Here is a 25,073-nt window from a genome sequence, read left to right as displayed (position 1 = left end):
AATCATTTTGAGCCTTTGATTTAAAGTGAGAGATGTCCAGATAACAAAAATTAAAACAAAAATAAACAAATGGGACATAATTAAACTCAAAAGCTTTTTCGCAGCAAAGGAAATCATAAACAAAATGAAGTGATGACCCACAGAATGGGAGAAAATATTTGCAAATGATGTGATGGACAAGGGATTAGTCTCCAAAATTTACAAACAGCTCATGCAGCTCAACATCAAAAAAACAATCCAATCAAAAGATGGGCAAAAGACCTACAGAGACATTTCTCCAAAGACGATATACACATGGCCAAGAGGCACATGAAAAGATGCTCAATATTGTTAATTATTAGAGAAATGCAAATCAAAACTATAATGAGGTATCAGAATGGCCATAATCAAAAAAATCTGCAAACAATAAATGTTGGTGAGGTTGACAAGAAAAAGGAACCCTCTCACACTGTTGATGAGAATGTAAATTAACACAGCCATTATGGAGAATAGTACTGAGGTTCTTTAAAAAACTAAAAATAGAGCTACCATATGATCCAGCAAGCCCACTCTTGGGCATACACCTAGAGAAAACTAATTCGGAAAGATACATGCAGCCCGATTTTCACTGCAGCACTGTTTACAACAGTCAAGACACAGAAGAACCTAAGTGTCCAGTGAAGATGAATGGATAAAGAAGGTATGGTACATACATACCAAGGAGTATTACTCGGCCATTAAAAAGAATGAAATAACACCATCTGCAGCAACATGGATGGACTTGGAGATTATCTAACCTAATAATACCAATATTTTTGTATCTCAGGGAATAGGGTGGCCCAAGAAGAGGGAAAGAGACAGGGAACAGCCAGTTTGTAGAGCAGTCAGAACACACACAACATTTATGGATAAGTTCTCTGTCTTATATGGGTACAGTTTGTGGTACCCCAAAACAATCACAATAGCAACATCAAAGATCATCAATCACAGGTGACCATAACAAACATAATGATGATGAAAAAGTTTGAAATATTCTGAGAATCACCAAAATGTGACAGAGACATGAAATGAGCAAGTGCTTTAAAAAATGACACCAATAGATGTCATAAACATTCAATTTGTCAAAAAAAAAAAAAAAAGCTACATCTGCTAAAGCAAAGCATGATAAAACAAGGTATACCTATATTTCCATTAGCCTCATCTTTCCCAAAGTATACTCAAAAGAACACTAGGTTCCATGACCATTAATGGGTGACACTGTCAGATAAGTTTGCAAAGGGATGAACTAAAGTCATCAGGTTAGTTACTCAAGAACTTCTCAAAGCTGTTAGTATGTTTCCCTCTGTTAGAACTTTTAAAATACTACTTTCCAATGTCTCTTACTTACCACTTTTCAGGAAATCTACATGTGCATCTTTGTGATGAAGCAGCTCCACATCATAATTGGCGGATGTGTTAGCATGTTGTTCTTCCTTAAAGCAAAATTAAAAATAACTTGGCTTTGATTTTAATGAATTATTTATTTTGCTTAAAGTGAGATCAAATATACTCAACAGTAATTAGCAATAATAATGGGACAATGTGCTCAGTAATTAATCTATTTAAAGATGCAATGATTTTCCAATTAAATACAAACTATATGAAAAAAACTACTGGCTACATTTCAGCAATAAAGTAATGGTTTTTATGTCAGAATTAACATAGATGACTAATCTAGAAATTTAGATTTTTTTTTACTCTGAATGCATTGTCCTGCCAATACATTTTTATACACAAATATGACATAACTCAAATAGTTTGCTAATTGTACAATAGTTGTTTAAAGGAGGAAATAGCATCTTTAAATTCCTATAGTAAATTAAACAAGCACCAATTATATAAAATAGCAAATATAGACTAATAAACAAGTTGAGCAACTTGTTTTCACTGAACAGTAAATAGAAACTTTATATTATCTATTTACAAGAAAGAGACAGAGATTGAGGAATCACACCAATAACACACAAATATGGTCAAATTTAAAAAGTAATGTATCTATCATCCTCAGAGGATTTTGCTTGCAACTCATGAAATTACATAAAGTGTATCTATTATGCTATTTTAATCTTAATTGCTTCCTCACCCAAACTGATTAAGGCTATAATTTCTACTGAAGAGCCTGCCACTGGTATAAGGAGGAATAATGAAAAGATTACATTTCTCATGCAAATTAGTTTTTAGAATATGCAAAAAAATACAACTGGACTTATAAGAAATGAATTTAAATGTTTAGATATAGTGGCTACTTTATGTTTGTAGACATAAATAATACAATTAAACTTAACTCCACTCAGTAAAAATTCATCTGAAGCTTTCTATAGGCCAGGGATCATACTGGTCTTAAGACAACTAAGTAATATAATGAAAATGCTGTTGCTGTTGTTGTTTAGTCACTAAGTTGTGTCTGACTCTTTCGTGACCCCATGGACTGTAGTGCTCCAGGCTCCTCTGTCCATGGGATTTCCCGGGCAAGAATACTGGAGTGGGTTGCCATTTCCTTCTCCAGGGGATCCTCCCGACCCAGGGACTGAACCCACATCTCCTGCACTGGCAGGCAGAATCTTGACCACTGAGTCATCAGGGAAGCCCATAATGAAAATGACAAGTTAGTAATAGATTCCTAAGAAAATCCTTCAGTAAAATCATAAGACTCATATGGTAGTTTTTCAACTAGAATAATAAACTTGTTTAAAATTATAAACTTATTCCCCCTAGTTAGACCTATCAGTGATAAACACCTTGATAGTGGGTAGGGAAGAACAAAAACAAAGGAAACAGAAGATATACTAGAACACACGAAGTGAGTTAAATCTAATAACAACTGTCAGGAAAAGAATCACAGAAAAAGTAATCATTTCAGATGAAAATTATATTTTGATGAAAATAATGAGAACAAAATTAAAAACAAAAAAGCTGATATAGAAGGTTCAAATTAGGAAAAAAATACTGCATTTTGTTCTGTGATCCTTTCATGTTGCTTTTCATTATTTACTAACCTGGTCAAAGACACTGAATGTGGGCTAGCAAAACAGAAAATATGATATGGGAAGAAAGAATTAAGGTTCATTAAAACAAATAATACATATCAAGCAAATACTTAAAAAGAAAAGCAGAGTTTTCAAAGTAGCAAGAAAAAGAACTGCCTACCTTCATTGGAATATTAGTAATAGTAGTTGAAGCCAAGTCGAAATGCTGCTGTACTAAAATATTTAATTTGGTAGCAAGATGCCGTCCTGCACGAACACTATGAACTTCACTGGTTAAAACCGGGGACAACTAAAGAGAAGTATGAAAAAAACCCCCACAAAACATTAATACATTGTAATTCAGGGCTAAATACTTTACTTCAACCCATAAAAATTAAGTACTTTTAAACTTTTGAGATAGGAAGCAAAAGGTCCATAAGTTAATCATAATCATTATCTCAGTAATACATTTTTATTCATTCATTCAGTCAACAGATAGGTAAGGAGAACTTACTATATTGATTGCCAGAAATTGTGAGTTATTGGCGGATACAGCAGTGAACAGGTAAAATCTCTGTCCTCTTGAAACTCAGAGTAGAATAATCTTTGATTTAAATATACATTTTAATTTATAAGTTTAACTTCTATTTATCTAGATGCAAAATTGATTTGAGGTGATCCACAGAAATACTGCAGAATAATTAATTTTGTGAAGAAGACAAACCTCTGCAGATAATACTACTCATTGCAAAGAATGAAAATCACTACAAATGTCATATTTTGTCACCAATAAATGTAATAAGGCAGCCAAAAGTCACTTATAACAAGGTAACATTTTATTTGTTCCAGGGTAATATTTATCATAAGTAAACTGTTTACTTATCATAAAGTAAAATCAAAGTACTGTCATGATATCAAGAGTCACAAAAAAGCTAGCAAAAAAATGGGTTTACACTGGAAATTACCTAAAATACAATGACAGAGATAACCTAAAAAAACCAATCAAAAAAAAAAACCCACCAGTTATTAAAAAAAATCATTAATATTTTAGATGTTTATAATAAATATGCTAGATTAAAAAAACAGAGATAAGAACATATACATTTAATATCATTATATAAACACATACATCTGTATTGCTAAACACAGGCCACTGATATGGTCTATGCTATGCGAATCCACTTAATAATCAACAGACTCATCTTTTCCTTTAAAATTGTACCAATTTATTTGAAAAGTAAAACTAAGGTTGGAAATTAAGTCTTTTCCCTTCTGGATAGGTAAAATTAATTTCTTTGCTATAGGAGTATATTTTGACTAAAGACTGTATGTTTCTTCTAATGAGGAAAAAAGAAAAATTTTCCAGAATAAGAAGTCATTAAAGCAATTTGGCTCAGATGATAGAGTCTGACTGCAATGTGGGAGACCTGGGTTCAATCCCTGGGTCAGGAAGATCCCCTGGAGAAGGAAATGACAACCCACTCCAGTATTCTCGCCTAGAAAAATCCCATGGATGGAGGAGTCTGGCAGGCTACAGTCCTCGGAGTTACAAAGAGTCAGACACAACTGAGTGACTCACACACACACACACATAGTAATTGAAATTTGAGGAACAATACAAATTGTGTGTGGTTTGACAATAAAGTTATTTGAAATAAACATCAAGAGGCAAGCAAAACAGAAAATACTTTCAAAATCTACAATTATAACATGAAGAGCCAATCCAGGTATTTTGCCATACAGGTAGATTTCAAAACCAAATTTTCTTAGCAGAAAATGTTGGCAATCAGATCATTCTTATGCTAAACCTTGTATTTATCATTAATAACTAACAATGACCTCTTCTTCCATGACCTCTACTTACCTCTTTCTTAGTACGATCAGATACAAGGCTGTCTTCACCAACAGGGTAGGTGTGGATCAAGACTAGCTCACATTTCTGAATCTGCATGAGACTTAAAGAAAAACTTTTCACTTAAAAGATAAGAACACATACTATGGAATGAATTCAGGCAGGTAAACCATAAAACATTTAATATACTAAAACAGTGTATAAATCAGATTAGTACAGTTAACATAAAAGCTAAATATTCAGAAAGGCTGTATAATTGTTATCCTTTTATGAACATTTAATGAATAATTTTTATGAATTTAATTCAAATGCAAAAATGATCATTTTTTGTGTTTTTGAAGGATAGAATAAAGGAAAAATTCTTACATTCTGGTATAATTTTCAAAAGATAACTGCCATAGAAATGAATATACTGTGTATTAATTTCCCTTTTACTAGTATTTAAATGGCCACCCTCGCCACTATTCTTGCCTTGAAAATTCCACGTTCCAAGGAGCCTGACAGGCTACAGTACATAGAGTTGGCCACAACTGAGAGCATACACATACATACTAGTGTTTTTAAGGACAACATCAGGCAACTATATTACCTATAATTGGTTATTTCCAAGAATATAGGATCTGTAATACTAAAAAGTTAGCCCAACATTTTATCTGTTTTTTTGCCCCTCCATTTTATTTTATTTTTTAAATTGAGGTGCAGCTGATGTACAATAATAAAAGTTGCAGGTTTACAACATAGTGTGATTCACAATTTTTAAAAATTATACTCTATTTATAGTTACTACAAAATATTGGCTATATTCCCCCTGTTGTACACTATATCCTTTTAGCTTATTTGTATACAGTACTTTGTACCTTTTAATCCTTACCCTTAACTTGCCCCTCCACCCTTCCCTCTTTCCACTGGTAACTACTAGTTTGTTCTCTGTATCTGTGAGCCAACTTTTTATTTTAAAATTTCCAAACCTACAGAAAAATTAAAAGAAAGGAATTATATAATGAACACCCACATATCCTTAACCTATATTCACTGTTAGTTACATTCATTTTCACTATAAATGACTAAATAGATGTACACTGTTTCTTTTTTTACTAAGTCATTTAAGAGTAACTTGCAGAGGCAATGATACTTCACTCCTACATACCTCAGCATGCTTCCTTCTCCTAGTGAGAATAATCCTACTTGTTAACAATAACACCAGTACTCCACCTAGAAATTTAATAGCAGCTCAATCTAACATATACTCCACACTACAACTGTCCCAAACATGTCCTTAGTAGCTTTTTTCTTTTTAAAAAATTCATACAATGTAATTAGTTGTAATGTTTTGATTTGGCATTTTATAGATTTGTAACAGAGTATGAGATCTAGCCATTAAAAATATGCATTATAAATTTATCTAAAGACTCAACCAGAAAATTACTAGAGCTAATCAATGAATATAGTAAAGTTGCAGGATATAAAATCAACACACAGAAATCCCTTGCATTCCTATACACTAATAATGAAAAAATAGAGAAATTAAGGAAACAATTCCATTCACCATTGCAACGAAAAGAATAAAATACTTAGGAATATATCTACTTAAAGAAACTAAAGACCTGTATATAGGAAACTATAAAACACTGGTGAAAAAAATCAAAGAGGACACTAATAGATGGAGAAATATACCATGTTCATGGATTGGAAGAATCAATATAGTGAAAATGAGTATACAACCCAAAGCAATCTATAGATTCAATGCAATCTCTATCAAGCTACCAATGGTATCTTTCACAATTTGTATGTAAATATAAAAAAACCTAGAATAGCCAAAGCAATCTTGAGAAAGAAGAATGGAACTGGAGGAATCAACCTGCTTGACTTCAGGCGCTACTACAAAGCCACAGGCATCAAGACAGCATGGTACTGGCACAAAGATAGAAATATAGATCAATGGAACAAAACAGAAAGCCCAGAGATAAATTCATGCACCTATGGACACCTTATCTTTGGCAAAGGAGGCAAGAATATACAATGGAGAAAAGACAATCACTTTAACAAGTGGTGCTGGGAAAACCGGTCAACCACTTGTAACAGAATGAAACTAGAACACTTTCTAACACCATACACAAAAATAAACTCAAAATGGATTAAAGATTTAAATGTAAGATCAGAAACTATAAAACTCCTAGAGGAGAACGTAGGCAAAACACTCTCCGACATAAATCACAGGAGGATCCTCTATGACCCACGTCCCAGAGTAATGGAAATAAAAGCAAAAATAAACAAATGGGACCTAATTAAAATTAAAAGCTTCTGCACAACAAAGGAAACTATAAGCAAGGTGAAAAGACAGCCTTCAGAATGGGATAAAATAACAGCAAATGAAGCAACTGACAAAGAATTAACCTCAAAAATATACAAGCAACTCCTGCAGCTCAGTTCCAGAAAAATAAATGACCCAATCAAAAATGGGCCAAAGAACTAAACAGACATTTCTCCAAAGAAGACATACAGATGGCTAACAAACACATGAAAAGATGCTCAACATCACTCATTATCAGAGAAATGCTAATCAAAACCACAATGAGGTACCGTTTCAGGCCAGTCAGAATGGCTACTATCCAAAAGTCTACAAGCAATAAATGCTGGAGAGGGTGTGGAGAAAAGGGAACCCTCTTACACTGTTGGTGGGAATGCAAACTAGTAGAGCCACTATGGTGAACAGTGTGGAGATTCCTTAAAAAACTGGTAATAGAACTGCCTTATGACCCAGCAATCCCACTACTGGGCATATACACCAAGGAAACCAGAACTGAAAGAGACACATGTACCCCAATGTTCATCGCAGCACTGTTTATAATAGCCAGGACATGGAAGCAACCTAGATGTCCATCAGCAGACGAACGGATAAGAAAGCTGTGGTATATATACACAATGGAGTATTACTCAGCCATTAAAAAGAATACATTTGAATCAGTTCTAATGAGGTGGATGAAACTGGAGCCTATTATACAGAGTGAAGTAAGCCAGGAAAAAAAAAAAAAAACACCAATACAGTATACTAATGCATATATATGGAATTTAGAAAGATGGTAACGACAACCCTGTGTGTGGGACAGCAAAAGAGACACAGACGTATAGAACAGTCTTTTGGACTCTGTGGGAGAGGGAGAGGGTGGGATGATTTGGGAGAATGGCATTGAAACATGTATAATATCATATAAGAAACGAATCTCCAGTCCAGGTTTGATGCAGGATACAGGATGCTTGGGGCTGGTGCACTGGGATGACCCAGAGGGATGGTACAGGGAGGGAGGTGGGAGGGGGGTTCAGGATGGGAAACACATGCACATCCGTGGTGGATTCATGTTGATATATGGCAAAACCAATACAATACTATAAAGTAATTAACCTCCAATTAAAATAAATAAATTTATATTGAAAAAAAATTATTTGTTATCCTTCTGCTCACCTTTCCTGTGAGCAAAAAGTAAAATTTTAAAGTGAAAGGGAAAATGGGACAAGAAGCTGCTGATCAAACACACGTTTTGACTAATTTGTAGAGCCAGTAGAGAATTCAAGGGAATGCTACCAATTACTATTTAAATTACTGGAATAATTATAATGAAATAAACAGGACTATAAAAATGGAATATTTATTCCATTTATGGATTTTACTCACTGATCTGAATTTGCAGCAAGTTTGTTATGCTCATGAATTGTTTCTTGGACACAGTCCTCAAGCATTCGCACATGACTATCACTATGGGGTAAAAAAAAAAAACCCAGTTAAATAAACAATAAGAGAAAAAAGTTAAACACACTATTCAGCTGTGTATCATGTTACAGGCACTTTAATTACTGCAATAAGGATTGTCTGTAGCATGCTCATTCACAATACCAACCAACCAACTGAATGAACACCTAGTGAGGGAAAAAAGTCAAATTGACCTACATGGTAACAATTCAAACAGTTTCACTGAAGTGAACTGGATATTTTAGAACTGGGAACACAGCTTTGATATTGGAAAGGCCACACGTGATATGCTTAAATGCTAACATGTTGCCTCTACTTTTTTAAAATAAAAACTACAATAGGACATGAAAAATTCCTCAGTAAGAATTACTGTGATTAATGTCTTACCTTTTTGCATTAGTAATGCAAATTATTCGTCCTCTATTTCCAACACGTTCTGCATTCTCCATCAGCAGAGTACGAGCCTCATGTTGGTATTCAGTAATTTTACAGAGGGTTTCCACTGCTGCAACGAGACCATGCAGAATACTGCAGCATTCTGGATCTGCCCGTGGATTAGGAGGCCCAACTGCAGCTAATGCTGCCATCAGCTACGTAAAAGGGGAAACAATTGTGTTGAGAAGAATAAGCACAAGCCAGACAAAGGCATCACAAGAAATGGAAACTATAGACCAATGTATGTTATAAATATGGAGACAAGTGTCTTCAACAACATACTAGCAAACTGAATCCAGCAACATTTCAAAAGAATTATATACCGTGATCAAGTGGGACTTATCCCAGGAATGCAAAGTTGATTTAACATCCAAAAATTAATTAACGCAAATGCTATCAATACAATTTTTTAAAAATCACATGATCAGCTCCAGGAAAAGCATTTGACAAAAATCTAAAATCCTTTCATGGGTTGAGAGAGGATTAAATGAGCCAAGGTAAAAAAATAAAATCTTTTCATGATAAAACAGTTAACAAACTAGAAACAGAAGGGAACTTTCTCAAGCAGATAAAAGACATCTATGAAAAACCTACACATAGGTGCATTCCCTCTAAGATTAGAAACAGAAGGATATCCACTCTCACCATTTCTATTCAACACTGTACTAGAGGTTCTCTCCTGGGCAATTAGGAAAGAAAAAGATGTAAAAGGAATTCAGATCGGAAAGGAAGAAGTAAAACTATCTCTATGTTGCAGACTAAATAATCATGCATGTAGAAAATTCTAAGAAATCCATTAGAAATTTTCTAAAAATAGTAAAACTCAGCAAGGTTGCAAGTACATGATCAAAAGAAAAAACCAACTACACTGCTATGTACTTGCAAAGAAAAATTCAAAAGTGAAATTGAGAAAATAATTCCATCTACAATAGCATCAAAAAGAATAAAATGCTTAGGAATAAATTTAACAAAGGAAATGCAAATTTTATACTGAGAACTATGAAATATTGTTAAAATAAATTAAAGATCTAAATGAATAGAAAACACCCTATGTTCGTGGACTGGAAGATTTACTATTGTTAAGATGACAATACTACCCAAATTGAACTAGGATTAAACACATGCCCTGTCAGAATTCCAGGTGACTTTTCTGATAAGCAGATTTGAAAGTTCATATGGAACTGCAAGGATCCAGAATAAGTAAAACAATCTTTAAAAGAAAGAGTGAGGACTTTGTTCTATGTATGCATAAAGATATATTCGAAGGTCCAGTTAAAAACTAACAGTGATGGAGATAAACAATGACGTGCCGGTAAACCAGTTCTCTTAACAAAAAAAAATTCCTAATTTGTAGTGTTTGCCAGTATCTGTGGTTAAAAACTCCCATGATAGCTTATTTCAATCTTTCACTGAGTGCAAAGGTGAGATGGGATTCACATACTCAGCTCTCTCAAGCTGGTATAAGCAGGCTCTAGTAGTCGGACACGACTCAGTGACTTCCCTTTCACTTTTCACTTGCATGCATTGGAGAAGGAAATGGCAACCCACTCCAGTGTTCTTGCCTGAAGAATCCCAGGGACAGCGGAGCCTGGTGGGCTGCCGTCTATGGGGTTGCACAGAGTTGGACACGACTGAAGTGACTTAGCAGCACCAGCAGCAGTATACCACTAACTGGAGCAGGGGACAAGTGGGAAATTCTTCAAGGCCTAGCTTTTATTTACACACACATGTATGTACCTATGTACACAGGCCAATATATATGCAAATTTTATTTTTAAACTATGTAGGTATTACCTATTCATAAACAATAATCAAAAAAGAAAAAATACTGTGTACACAGAACTATAAAAATTCCCGGTTCATAGGAGAAACTGCTTTTTAGGAGAGGGGTGCTGTGGTCATGGGAAAGCAGCAGGAAGTTTAACTTCTCGTGTCAGATAAATATGGGCTTAAATTCTCGCTCTGCCTTTTAATACTGTGTGATCCTGGTCAATCTCTCCTAGTCCTTTAACCTAATCTGAAAGTGAAACCAATAGAACCTGCCCCACATTAGTATGATACTTGTAGACTTTACTTAAATTTAGCTAACAAAAACAAGACTCTTGAGATTTGACACATTTTTTTAGTAAGATCTACCATGTAGAGAGAGGATAGCATTATGAGATGTAAGAGAAGAAGTCCTGAATCTAAGCATGTAAGTCAAACTACCTCTGGCCCCCTGGGCTTCAGTACCTTCACCAGCAAGAAGAGCCAAAGCAAAAAATGTCTACAATCCTTCCAGCCTAAACATTCTTCAATCAACCTACTTTAATTTTTTCTCATGATTATTCAAAATAACTAGAGAAAGGTGTGACATAGATAACTAAAGCTAAACATAAAATGTGTCAACATGGAGATGATGATACATAATTTATACAAAATGTCAATTACTTTGTATCATCCTAAACACCAATGCTTTGCTATATGGTTGCATTCACAACTACTTTCCCTTCAGTCCATAATCTAAAAGCAACTCTTGTGACATAGTATGATATAATATTTCGTCACCTTCAGAAAGCAGAAGGAAGTAGTACAATAATTCTCCCATCAGTACATCTACCTTTATCAAATGCATACCTTTCACTGCACTGCAGAGGTGCGGTAAGGAAAATCTAAACAAATTTGTACTTACTTTTATTCATATACAACTAGAGAAGCCTCAGCCTTCTTTCACAGTACCTCTTGAAAGAACAAAATAGAATACATGCTATTTCTAAGAGATTGTACAGGGGGAATGAATGCAATCTTTAATATTTTTTTCAAGCAATCAAAGAATAAAGATCATTCTAGAGTGATATAAATGCAAAGACAAGCCAAAAAACAGCCCTCCTACCCACCTGCCACCTTCAGTGAGTTACCTCAAAAGAAAAGAAGATTAGAAATGTTTATATATTATGTTAATCACAACATTTTAAGACCAAACACTGTGATAAATACATTTTCTTATACGTATTCAATTTAAAACCCCCATTTGGATGGGATTATTTCCATGAAGGGCTTCCCTGGTGGCTCAGCTGATAAAGAATCTGCCTGCAATGTGGGAGACCTAGGTTTGATCCTTGTGTTGGGAAGATCCCTTGGAGAAGGGAATAGCCACCCACTCCAGTATTCTGGCCTAGAGAATTCCATGGACTGTATAGTCCATGGGGTCGCAAAGAGTCGGACATGACTGAGCGATTTTCATTAAAGGATATCCATTAACAGAGAATTTTTAACATGAAACAGTTCAAAATAATGTATTGAAATATTTCACTAATGCTTGTCTCTCTTGCTCATATTCATCAGTGAAGAACTTTGTAGACTGAAGTCTGCTATCCAACTAAACAACAGCAAAGAATGCAATCTACCACAAACTCAGTATCCTTAGACACATGTTTAAAAAGCATAAACTTGATGTATTGAGCATGGGTTTATTTCTGCTTCCTCCTAAAACCCCACTAAAACTGTAGTAAAGGAATTTAATTTTAAAAAGTAAACACCAAAGGCAGGGGGGCAGAGGGGGGAACCCCAATAAACTCACAAATATGAAGAGAATGGAGGAGCAGAGAAGAGAGTAAACAAGAGATGTCAGCAAGAATGTATGGAGAACCAGTAATCAACTTAGTAACACTGAATTAGCTGAATCTAAGCACCTACAGGGGAAAAAGCAAGATGATATGCTTTTCAGAATCTAGGAGAAGTTCAGGAACTGAGGTATCAAGTAGCACACAAAGCAAGAGTGAGCAAGATACTGAAAACTGAATGAGTTAATGTCAGTACAAAGTACAACTTGACTCCCAAACTTACACCCTACCCATGCAAGTGACCACCTCTCCCCAGACACAGAATCACATCCCTTGGAGGAACTGAACCAGGAAGTTACCAAACAAGGATTTCACCAAGTGGAGCAGAATATAAGGGTAAGACACTAGACAAGTGCTTCCCAAAAGAATTTTCTGTGATGATGGAAATATTCTATATCTGTGCTGTACAGTAGCCACTATCCACATGTGTTTTATTTGAGCATCTGACACATGGCCAGTACTACAGAGAAACTGAACTTTTTAACTGCATTTAATTTTGTTCAGTCACTAAGTCATGTCCCATTCTTTGCGACTCCATGACCTGCAGCCCACCAGGCTCCTCTGTCCTTCACTATCTCCCTAAGTTTGCTCAAATCCATCTCCACTGAGTCAGTAATGTCATCCAACCATCTCATCCTCTGTCACCCTCTTCTCCTTTTGCCCTCAGTTTTTCCCAGGATCAAGGTCTTTTCCAGTAAATTTAATTTTAAATAGCAGCTATTTAATAGCTAATAGTAGCTACATATGGCTAGTACACTGGACAGCACAATACTAGACCAAAACCAGAAAGACTGAGTGGAAGTTCGATATTTCACCTACCCTCTCCCCTGGTTCCCAGAAGGCTGATAACCAGGTTTACAGCATAGAAGTAGAAGAGTGGAAGGTCTTCCCTGGAGACCCCAAGTGGTCCCAGAGAGGTGATCTGTCCATTGTGACATCCAGAGGTCTCCCAGAGAGAGCAATTAGATAACTATGACAAAGACCAGTTGGCAATACCTACGTCTCACCTGCTGTTGAGTGCCTTTCTTTTAAACAAGATTGCATACCCAAGTATCAGCACGCATTTAAGAAAAGCCTCAGCATGAAAAAGAACACAGAAAACACAAAGAGATCAAAAGAAAACATCAAATAAATTACTAGTACCTTCAGATTAAAAAATTACACCCATAAAGCAAGAAAAGAAAAATGACAAACATGTACATAATTAAAGCATAAGTAAAAGTTCTTGGAAATGAAAGATATGATCAAATAAAAAGTTCCATATAAGGGTTAAAAGGAGATAGGTAAAAGGTTCAGAAAGAACAATGAGGACCAATGAGAAAAAGAGTAAGGGAATTAATTCAGGAAGTCCAATTTCCCACTCATAGGGATTCCAGAAAGATGCAGAACACAAAGACAAGAACATTATCAAAGAAACAGTACAGGGAAATTTCCCTGGAAGAATATAAACCCTAGCTCAATGAATGACAAAAGACCAACACTCGGGCAAATAATTGAGAAATTTCAGAACATAAAAGGAGGAAAGAAAATATTCTAAAATGTTACAAAGAAATATTTCCATTTTACAAAGGAAAAAATATTTGGCTTCTTGACAAGACTGGAAGCTATATAACAGTAGAGTAAGGCCCTCAGTATTTTGAAGAAAAAATTATTTCCAAGCTTAAATTTTTATACCTCTAGTACGAATAAACTGTAAAGTAAATTACAGAAATTCTGGAGGGTATATCCTCCCAAAACAAGAGATTACACACACACCAAAAAAAAAGAAGAAAAAAATTGGGAACTGAAAGGCAGGGAGCAAGGAGGATGACAGCAGGGCAACAGGCCTAGAACGCAACCAGTTCAAACTGCAGCCCAAGACTGAGCTCCAGGAAGTTTTTCATGGGGGAAAAAAAAAATCAAACCGCCTAATTTCTAATTTGCCAATAATAAAAATATTGAGTTTTTTTGTAGAGACATGAGGAAAACAGCAATATATTCTCAGAAAACTAAGTATATTAAAAGTGAAAAAAGTAAATACAAATTCCAGAAATACATAAAAAAAATTGTACAAGAAAGGAAATAACACAGAAGTCAAATCACTGTGCTATACATCTTAAACTAATACAGAGCTGTAAATCAACTATATTTTAATAAAACCTTAAAACACAAAAGAAATGAAACAATCACATATGCTACTTGGCTTAGCAGTGGATAACCCCTTATGTAGACATAATGTAAACATGGAATTTTGAATTAACCAAAACTTCTGATGTAACAGTACCGAGAAAACCGGGGAATGGAAGTGGGTGGTCATAGTGGCATACGCAAGAGAAACTACAAAAGGTAAATCTTCATTGACAATAATGATAAATAAGATTTAAATTAGGAACTCTATAAATAGCAGTAAAAATGTTATTTAGAAATATGGAAGTAAATACTAGATGAGCTAGAGAGTTGAAAGCTTGCTTCTACGAAGTGGGGAAAGACTGGAAGGTAGATAGCTGTTTTTCTTTTAGTGTTAGTTGGTGTTTTAAAACTACACGCAAATACTATACCAGTAAAAAATTATTTTTTAAGGAAGTATTACTGTATTCACATATTTTCAAAAATGGCCACAACCCAAAACCTAAGCAAAAAGCAAAAGAAACTTAAGCATACCTCCTGCAAATTTTGGTCTTCTTGAGTCCAAGAATTTAAAACATGTGCTCCAGAGTCACTTACAATGAAATTCACCTAATAGAGTTCAAAGAAATAATTAGTATTCAACTCCAATTCCACTCAATTACATATTTAAAATATTTATTTTATTATAAATATCTTTTAATATATGTAATACAAACACACCTTGAAGTGCAGTCTCTAGCACTAGTTTGCTGACTGATTAATTCATACATACACAGAACACCCAGCACCAGGGAAACAGTTCTGCCCCTCACACCATGGGGAACATCAGGGGTTTTCAGATGTAGACAGACAGAGGGCAGTGCAGGAAGAATACAAACAAAAATAAATGAACAAGATGATTTCAGAGAGTGATAAATGCTATGAAAAAGAAATTGTTTAGCTTCTTTAGATCAGTTGATCAGAAAAGGGCTCTCTATAAAAGTGGCAATTGAGAGGAATCCAAAATGACCAAAAGAAGCCAGCCAGGGAAAGAGATGGAGGTAGAGAATACTAGGTACAGCAAACTGCAAATGCAAAAGCCTCTGCGTACTCTCATAAGGTCAGAACAATATGCCGGAGTCACATCACATAAGGCAGTGGAGGCCGGAAGAACGAATTTGGACTTCATTCTAAATTTTAAAATAAAATGCAAACCAAATAATACCATCAGGTAAGATGATGACAGTAAAGACATATTAGAAAATACATCAGAATATGGCTGTGTTCTCTTTTGGGAGGAGGATGAGATTATTTATTCTTCACTGAACTATACGGTATAATTCTTTTTTCTTATTATCTGTGAAATACTAGTTTTGATTTCCCAGTAAGTTTGGTAAGTAGCCTTTTCTCCTGAGGCTTATCTGACAGGAACATGTCTTGCTGGCCCCCTTTACTCACATTACTGTAATGAAATCTTACAACAATCATAGGAAGGAGGTGTTATGCTGACTAGGGAAGAAACAGGCTTGAAGAGATGAAGCAAAAAGATCAAGGTCACACTGCTGGTTGCTTAATGATGTCAGAATTTGAACCAAAACCTATGCCCTCGACCGCTACATTATGCTTCCTCTCATATATACTTTTTTTTTATCCTACGTGATACACAATTTACAGAGGGACTAAAAGCAGTTTATATTTAATTTAGAATACATCTGAATGTGTAATATATATTAGACTTTCCATGTTCAGCCTTACTGTTACTCCTCCTGGCTAGGTCCCAGCCTACTCACTCCAGTATTCTTGCCTGGGAAATCCCATAGACAGAGGAGTCGGGCAGGCTACAGTCCATGGTGTCGCAAAGAGTTGGCCATGACTGAAGTGACTAAACAACAGGTCCCAGCCTATGTTGCTCCAAATGAGACAGAAAGCACATCATCCACTTGTGGCTAACCAAATGACTTCCCTTAAATAGAACAGTTGAGATTCTGAAACCTGAAGATAATTTTCCTACTCAAAATTTTTATCAATCTTACATTTCCCTTCTTACTGATAAAAACAATTTCCACTTAGCATTCTTAAGAGTATTTCTTTACAACATGGCCAAACCCTGTGGCGGTTTAGGACACTTTCACTAACACTATAAGCAGCCTGGTTCTTAGAATTCTGGTTCTGCCTCTAACTAGCTATATGACTCAAAGCAGTTGCTTCTTTTGACCTCAGTTTCTGCATCTCCAACAAGGCAGTAATAAACAAGTATTCACACGGAACCCACCAACACATTCTGACAAAGTGCTTCCAGCCAACATCCCTTCTGGTTATGCTGGCAACAGTTCTCAGTGGTCAGTGTCTGTTCCATTCTGGTTATTACATACTTTGAATATTGTCCCATTAATTACAGGAATTACCGCATAGGACTGTTGTGAGAGTCATAGGAGTTAATAAATATGAAGCACATGTAAGAAGAGCTCCGTAACTGTAAGCTGTTATTATTATTGTTGGCCTCGATTAAATACACGTAACATATTAATCCCAAAGGGGAGTTCTATATACCACATTTTTAAAGTAGCAAATAAGCAGTAACTCAAGTTGATAGCAAATTCATATATCAAAAATGTAACAAGCAGTTAAGTACACTCCCCCCAAATCTTGATTTTCTTTGTACTTCACACTCACCAGCTTTTTGAAAGGAAATATGTCATACATTATTCTACAGTATTCCATGGAAGATTCTACTGAGCAAGTCCACAACGATTTAGATATGGGGGCCAATGGGATGATTCCTTGGGTCCTATTCTTCACCAGCATATCAAACTCGACATGCTGTCTGCACGATTCTGCCATGTAAGGGCAGTGATCCACGACAAACACTGTTTTATGAGATTCAGAAAAAATCTTCATCTTGTTTTAACCTGTAAAGGATAAATTATATTAGCCAAACATCTTATATATAACATTTAATCTCTTAAATTATTTCTAATGACTGTCTCTTTTCCTCAAGATGATTTGGTAGGGAACATTATTAAAATAATCAGTATTCAATGAAATTTATCCAACAAAGGACAAGATTTAATGAGGTCATGACAAGAAAGTAACTATCAATTCAAGGAATGAGCTAGTCCATATTAACCTGTCATTCTACCGGAGGCAGGCAACACTGCAATCCATGCACACATTTTTCGCTTTTGGAATGCACTTAAACTTGTCAGCAGAAAATATTTTTACAAATAATCGAATTGTTTCTCTTACACAATATCAAACATAATAAATGACAAGTACTCTTCAAATACACTTTTGATGATCCTTGTGAATTGACATCAATTACATATAAATCCCTAAACTTAATTCAGTCAGTATTTTGGGGCTTCTCTCCAAAAAAAAATCTCAAGACTTCTGAAGAAGGGTAGAGGGGGAGAAAGAATGAACTGGAAAGAGGAGTGACAACAAAGGGAAGTCCAAAACATAACAAACATCTCCTAAGATAACTGCATATCAGGTCTTCGCATTAGGATAAGGACCTCAAATTCACGTTCTCCCCCTTAGCTTATGAAACACCACGGTTAATTTATCACGTAGAACAGAAAAACTTAGGTGCTACCATCACGCTGATGGAGAGTAGGAACTTCAAGAACTTTTACAGGAACTCCCATGCTTCGCTAAGAAAATCTTACACTGAATAGACAATCCACATTCGAAAAGCACATGGTAAACAGAGCAAAAGTGCTCATCAAAACGAACTGACTTTTTACAATCTACCTATTTTCTTCTACTGCTTTTAAACGCATTTCCCCTTCATGCAAAACTCTTCTTTGAGAAACCTAGACACACTCTGCTGGAAGGTGGGGGGTAGAAAGTACAAGGTGAGTGGATAGGGAAGACCTCAGGATCGAGGTTCGCTTACTTTCGTGCCTGGTCCTGCAGTGAAAACGAACAGAGGATATGGACCACAGCCTCTCTGGAAAAGGCTGCTGGCTGGGTGGGGAGGGTCAGCGCACAGTCAGGAGTGACTGGTACCAAAGACAGGGGACTATGCTTTCCCCGTTCATCTCTTAGCACACCGGTCCTTCCCAGGCTTCCTAAATGCAGGAGCGCGCGCGCGCCTGCGCGTGAACACAAACACTCACACACTCGGACTGGCGCGTGCGCAAAGCCCTCTTCGACAGCCCCGCCAAGCTGCCCTTCCCCCTCTGCGGGCCAGACACCCAGGTCTCTAACAGGAAGAGGGCGGAGCCAAGAAAAAAAATTGCCTCCGACCCTCGAGATTTTCTACCCGCTAATTTTCCCAATCACCCATTGGGAAGACTGATCCCGGCGACCTGAGAGCCTCCCCAAGAGGGTAGTACCAACCACAGCACCGGCTAAACCCGTCACGAGCCCCTAAGCGCAAAGGGCTCCCACTAGATCTCCCTGCTCCGTCTCTCCACCCAGCCCGTTTCCCCTAACAAAACTCGCGAGATTTGCGAGAGGCCGAGCAAAAGCCCGAGTGTGGACTAGCGGGGAGGGACGTAAAGTGGCCCGCCCCTACTACTTGCGCATGCTCAGCTTGAGGCCTCAAACAAATCGCTGAGGTCTGTCCGCCCCCCCCCACCCCCCACCGCTACGCGAGGAAGGAAGTCTCGCGAGGTTAAAGCGCTTTGAGAGCGCTGGTCGGAGGCGGTTGCCGGAGGTTTTCTCCTTGCCAGTGATGGGGCTGAGCCCCTGGATCCCCGCAGTCAGCCCTGCTTTGCCTGTTCTGGGTTCTGCGTCTGCTCTCTGAGGAAGCTGAACAGGCGGGAGGAGTCTCTTCCCTTGGGTGCATAGGTCCCCGTTGGCAGAGGCTTTGAGTCCTAACCACCACAGCTGACGGCTGCGAGGGATTGAGACCAGAGTAAGTGGAATCAATCCAGGGAGACGAGCGGGCGTAGCGAGTCGTACGCTTTCCTTCCCCTTTTGCACCACCTCTTGAACCACCGGCTGCCGTTTCCTGGGCGCGGTACTTCCTGTTCTCAGCTCTGAGCACCTCTTTCCGGAACTCAGGTGCAGAAAGTTCGATGAGAAGCCTTGGCCCTAACCCGTGTGGACACACCTCTGTTCTCTGTTTTCTTCCTGCCTAACCCACCTGGCAGCTCACCGTTGGCGGGGCGGGGTGGGGGTGGTCTGCAGGGATGGAAGAGTGTTCCCTTTCAGGTTTCAATTTACCTCTTTGCATAGGAACCATTCCCTTTCTTGAAACCACCCTTCAAGGAATATTACTCTTCCTGGTTCTCTTCGCGGATAACCAACTGTCTTTAAACTGTCCTTTGAAGAATCCTTCCTTTTTCTTGGTTTTCATCTCACCTTTCTTCTCTATCCGATCTCAGATAATAGTACTGGTATCCATCCAGTTGTCCGCACTAGAAACCCAAGGCTCATCCTTGACTGTATTTCCCCTTGTACTGCACTGTGCTGTTTCTTCTTTCAAAACCAGATGATTTCCCCACCATCCTCCTCCCTGGTTACCATTCTGAAATACAAATCTGTTTATGTCAATCCTTTTTTGAAACTTTTTCAATAACCTTACCGCTGACAGAATTAAGTCCTGTTAAGAATATCACATAGCGCCTTTTACTGTCTGTTCCAATCCATTTTTACCTTTTCTGTTTTATATGCCAATACCTCAATATTCGTTCACGCCAGACTGCTGTTTGTCCAAACACGCCAAGCACTTTTACAGCTCTCTGCCTTTGTATGTGCTGTACCATCTGTCTTGAATGCTTCCTCTTCCTTTTTATAAAACCTCCTATCAAAATTTAATTCATAGACCATTGTCTTCTCCGGCTCCCGCAGATGATACTGATAGCACCACTGCTCTCCCAAAGCACTTGAAACAGTATTTCTACAGAACTTTTTAGATTGTATAACATTGTTTATTCAAGAATCTTGTGCCAATTTGAGCTTGAGTCGGGAATCACATCTTATTCATCTTTGTAGCAAAAGTTAACTCATTGCTTGGCACATAGCAGGCATTATGTGTATTAATATATACATGTGTATATTTATTTATAATGTGTGTGTGCCTGCTTAGTTGTTCAGTGTCCAACTCTTAGTAACCCTGTGGTTTGTAGTCCCCCAGTCTCCTCTGTTTCTGAAATTTTCCAGGCAAGAATACTGGAGCAGATTGCCATTTCCTACTCCAGGGGAATCTTCCTGACCCAGGGATTTAACCCAAGTCTCCTGCATTGGCAAGTGTATTCTTTACCACTGAGCCACCTGGGAAGCCCCATTTATAATATCAAGTAGGAGTCCTTAGCATCCTCAAAAAAATGTAGAATTTTAGAGCCAGAGAAACCTTATATATTAGTTTAAAAAATGCTGACCAGTTTTGAGTATGAGGAAATTCTGTACCACTAACACACAAGTAATTGTATTTTTAGTATCTGTTAGTTGAGATTGTGCATCGTGGCAAGAAACTATTATGCTTTTACATGATTTTGTATTTTATTAGCTGTCTCTGTCTATTAAAAATGATGGGATAAAAAAATAAAAAAATAAAAATGATGGGATATATAGGTATGAGAGAAATATTTAGACTATAGACCATGCTTAGTGCATGTACATCTGTGCCACCCTTCCAGTGATTCCTTGCCCATAGGTTAGAAATAACTGGTTTAGGTTAGATTCGCTTCTTCTTAAATTGTCATACTTGTTTGAACATATATGTATATGAACTTATATTTAGTCACAATTCCAAGGAAACATGTAATTGAAAAAAAAAAATTTCACCTGTGTCCTTGTTTTCAAATTCTGTTTCTTCTAACTTTAAAAATTCATTTTCTTCAAAAAGCTGCTTCATAACACTCTAAATGTGTTCATTCCGTTGTTTTCAAGGACAGTGAAAATTTTTTGTGCTTTCAAATACAGTGATGTGTGTGTGTAAAGTGCTTTTTAAAAGTACATAATTTATAATTTACATGTTTTCTTCTTGATCTCCGTAAATTTCTAAGGAAACCATAACTATGCCTTTCATTTTTGTACCTCCATGGGTGTCAGTTAATATTTTCTACAAAGTAACTTTAGAGGCCTCTGCCCGAACAATAAAAATTTTTAACCAAACTAGATTGTTGACATTTATAGACACATCTGTGGTATGTCAGTGGTCACAGTATTTCTCTGTGGTTCCAGCTATAGGATAATGGATTTGTGGATAAAAGAGAAAGAAGGATGATTTTAATTTCTTTAAATTTTTCTTAACCAAAGTCTAAAAGTAAACAGCTGGCAGTTTCTTTCTTGGGTGGGTGGTGGTTTTTATCAGCAGCAGAATGTTCTGAACGCTCTGCCAGGAGTCTGACTGCAAATGTCTTTGGTTGGTAGAGTGGGCGAGAATGTGCTTAACATGAAGGGGTGGGGGGTGGAGGGGAGTAGGACCAGGAACTGCTTTAAAAAATTTTTACCTGCAATCTGAACCTACATGTAGAAGATAATGTAAGTAAGTACACTAGTTAAGTATGACTAGTTAAGACGCACACTTAAAAATAGATAAATTAAGAATATCTTTTTTTTTTAATTGGAGTTTTTTTTTTTTTTTTAATTTAAAACTTGTCAGAGAATGGGAAAACAAATCTTCCTCCCACTGTAGTTACCAACAAAAAGGGAGGACTCGGGGAGGGAGAGAAGCACAGCGGTTTCCAAAAATGTTGCAAAGTAAATGCACATTATAAAATATTTAAACTTTTCTGTGGTTTCACATACAGGAAAGAAACATGCAGATTCTTAGAAATTTTATGTCACTGTTTATCTAAAGTGCTAATAAAAGTATGCTTTTAATTACCTGCTTTTTATAATTCCTTACCCTGAATAGAATTGGGCTTACCTGGTGACTCAGATGGTAAAAAATCTGCCTGCAATGCAGGAGACCCAGGTTCGATCCCTAGGTTCGGAAGATCCCCTGGAGAAGGCGGATTCCCCTGGAATGGCCACCAACTCCAGTATTCTTGCCTGGAGAATCCCATGGACAGATGAGCCTGGCAGGCTGCAGTCCATGGGGTTGCAAAGAGTCAGACACGACTGAGCAGCTAACACTTTCCCTGAATAAATAAGTTTTTATAGTTACAAACAGATTTTAAATGTAGTTCATTTTGATAGGAGTATTTCATTATGCAATCTAGAGAATTTTTTTTTAAGTGGATGCTAATTATAGTTTCAAAAAACCTAGTTGGTCTTGTTAAAAAACAAAATTCAACTGAGTAAACTTTAAAAATCTTTTTGGCTTTGTTCAACAATTCATGAATCAGGCAGCACCCCACCTAGCAGAAAGGAGTTCTAAGGAGCTGTACAAAATGAGACACTTTTATAGGAAAAGGAACAAGGAAGTTATACTAGCAAAAAGCAGGTTGGATGTGACAAGCTCACTTCCTTTAGGGGATGGCAGGGATCTGTCTGGCAAATGACCTCATAATGATTCCTGATTGAGTGATTTAAGGTTCCATTTCTGGAAGAGGCCAAAACTATAAGTTAAGTCTTGGTTTGGTGATGTGGGGCCTAGCATCAGTTCAGTTCAGTTCAGTCGCCCAGCTGTGTCCGACTCTTTGCGACCCCATGAATCGCAGCACGCCAGGCCTCCCTGTCCATCACCAACTCCCGGAGTTCACTCAGACTCGCATCCATCGAGTCAGTGATGCCACCCAGCCATCTCATCCTCAGTCGTCCCCTTCTCCTCCTGCCCCCAATCCCTCCCAGCATTTAAGTCTTTTCCAATGAGTCAACTCTTTGCATGAGGTGGCCAAAGTACTGGAGTTTCAGCTTTAGCATCATTCCTTCCAAAGAAATCCCAGGGCTGATCTCCTTCAGAATGGACTGGTTGGATCTCCTTCCAGTCCGAGGGACTCTCAAGAGTCTTCTCCAACACCACAGTTCAAAAGCATCAATTTGGCGCCCAGCCTTCTTCACAGTCCAACTCTCACATCCATACATGACCACTGGAAAAACCATAGCCTTGACTAGATGGACCTTAGTCGGCAAAGTAATGTCTCTGCTTTTGAATATGTTATCTAGGTTGCTCATAACTTTTCTTCCAAGGAGTAAGCGTCTTTTAATTTCATGGCTGCAGTCACCATCTGCAGTGATTTTGGAGCCCCCAAAAATAAAGTCTGACACTCTTTCCTCTGTTTCTCCATCTATTTCCCATGGAGTGATAGGACCAGATGCCATGATCTTCGTTTTCTGAATGTTGAGCTTTACGCCAACTTTTTCACTCTCCTCTTTTACTCTCATCAAGAGGCTTTTTAGTTCCTCTTCACTTTCTGCCATAAGGGTGGTGTCATCTGCATATCTGAGGTTATTGATATTTCTCCCAGCAATCTTGATTCCAGCTTGTGTTTCTTCCAGTCCAGCGTTTCTCAGGATGTACTCTGCATATAAGTTAAATAAGCAGGGTGACAATATACAGCCTTGACGTACTCCTTTTCCTATTTGCAACCAGTCTGTTGTTCCATGTCCAGTTCTAACTGTTGCTTCCTGGCCTGCATACAGATTTCTCAAGAGGCAGGTCAGGTGGTCTGGTATTCCCATCTCTTTCAGAATTTTCCACAGTTTATTGTGATCCACACAGTCAAAGGCTTTGGCATAGTCGGTAAAGCAGAAATGGATGTTTTTCTGGAACTCTTGCTTTTTCCATGATCCAGCGGTCATGGTGGGGAGGTTTGACAGATTGTGGTCCACTGGAGAAGGGAATGGCAAACCACTTCAGTATTCTTGCCTTGAGAACCCCATGAACAGTATGAAAAGGCAAAATGATAGGATACTGAAAGAGATACTCCCCAGGTCAGTAGGTGCCCAATATGCTACTGGAGGTCAGTGGAGAAATAACTCCAGAAAGAATGAAGGGTTGGGGCTTAGCATAAGTGACTCCATTTGATGATCATTTTCATCATCTCATTTTTTTGTTTTTAACAGTCTTTCAGATTAACTCTGATGACTGGTTAAAATAAGTGCTAGGCTTCTTATGGTTATGAGGTAGGATATTAGAAATTTGTTATTTTTCATCTTCGTTTACACTTCCACTTATTTTCTACTGCTGGTTTGCAGTGCAGTTTATGTAATATTTTGGAAGACTCATTGGTGGAGTAGCATCAAGGAATTTGCTTTGTTTTTCCACCCAGGACACCACGGTAGTTTTTTTTTTTTTTTCACGGTAGTTTTTATATAGGTAGAAGCAGGCAGAGCCCTGGAGAGCCATCTTGGCTGATGAACGTCCCCTAGACTGGGATCAGAAGTTCTATTTCTGGTACTCGCTTGGCTCCTTCCTTGCTGCATGGTGCTGTCAGTCAGCTCTTTTCTGTTCAAGTCCTGAGTCTATTTCTTCATTGATAAAATGGGGATAACAGTTATCCCAATGAGCAAGATTCAGTATAAGGTTG

The 25,073-nt window shown here is 37.4% G+C and overlaps 2 protein-coding genes across 6 annotated transcripts in view; one reads left to right on the top strand and one right to left on the bottom strand.

Annotated features, from left to right (window-relative positions):
* Positions 1-20,440, bottom strand: part of INTS13 (integrator complex subunit 13) — a 33,848-nt gene extending 13,408 nt beyond the window's left edge. The window contains exons 1-8 of one of the 4 annotated variants that reach the window (XM_069585518.1): positions 20,335-20,440; positions 17,377-17,612; positions 15,259-15,333; positions 8,969-9,171; positions 8,507-8,587; positions 4,849-4,939; positions 3,166-3,294; positions 1,367-1,451 (exon numbers count right to left, since the gene is read on the bottom strand). In XM_069585518.1, the coding sequence (XP_069441619.1) occupies positions 1,367-1,451; positions 3,166-3,294; positions 4,849-4,939; positions 8,507-8,587; positions 8,969-9,171; positions 15,259-15,333; positions 17,377-17,601 (889 nt within the window). In that variant the 5' untranslated portion in view covers positions 17,602-17,612; positions 20,335-20,440. Of the gene's footprint in view, positions 1-1,366; positions 1,452-3,165; positions 3,295-4,848; positions 4,940-8,506; positions 8,588-8,968; positions 9,172-15,258; positions 15,334-17,376; positions 17,613-18,601; positions 19,713-20,334 lie in introns of those variants that run through there. The other 3 variants (XM_069585516.1, XM_069585515.1, XM_069585517.1) reach the window with 3 other exon arrangements.
* The window catches only part of FGFR1OP2 (FGFR1 oncogene partner 2), a 22,907-nt gene continuing 17,035 nt past the window's right edge, over positions 19,202-25,073 (top strand). The window contains exon 1 of one of the 2 annotated variants that reach the window (XM_069585520.1): positions 19,202-19,567. The gene's annotated coding sequence lies outside the window, so the exon portion shown is untranslated. The remainder of the gene's footprint in view (positions 19,568-25,073) is intronic. The other variant, XM_069585521.1, reaches the window with a different exon arrangement.

The sequence above is a fragment of the Ovis canadensis genome, chromosome 3, assembly GCF_042477335.2.
Source record: "Ovis canadensis isolate MfBH-ARS-UI-01 breed Bighorn chromosome 3, ARS-UI_OviCan_v2, whole genome shotgun sequence".
Taxonomy (NCBI): domain Eukaryota; kingdom Metazoa; phylum Chordata; class Mammalia; order Artiodactyla; family Bovidae; genus Ovis; species Ovis canadensis.
This window is presented reverse-complemented; position numbering and strand designations above follow the sequence as displayed.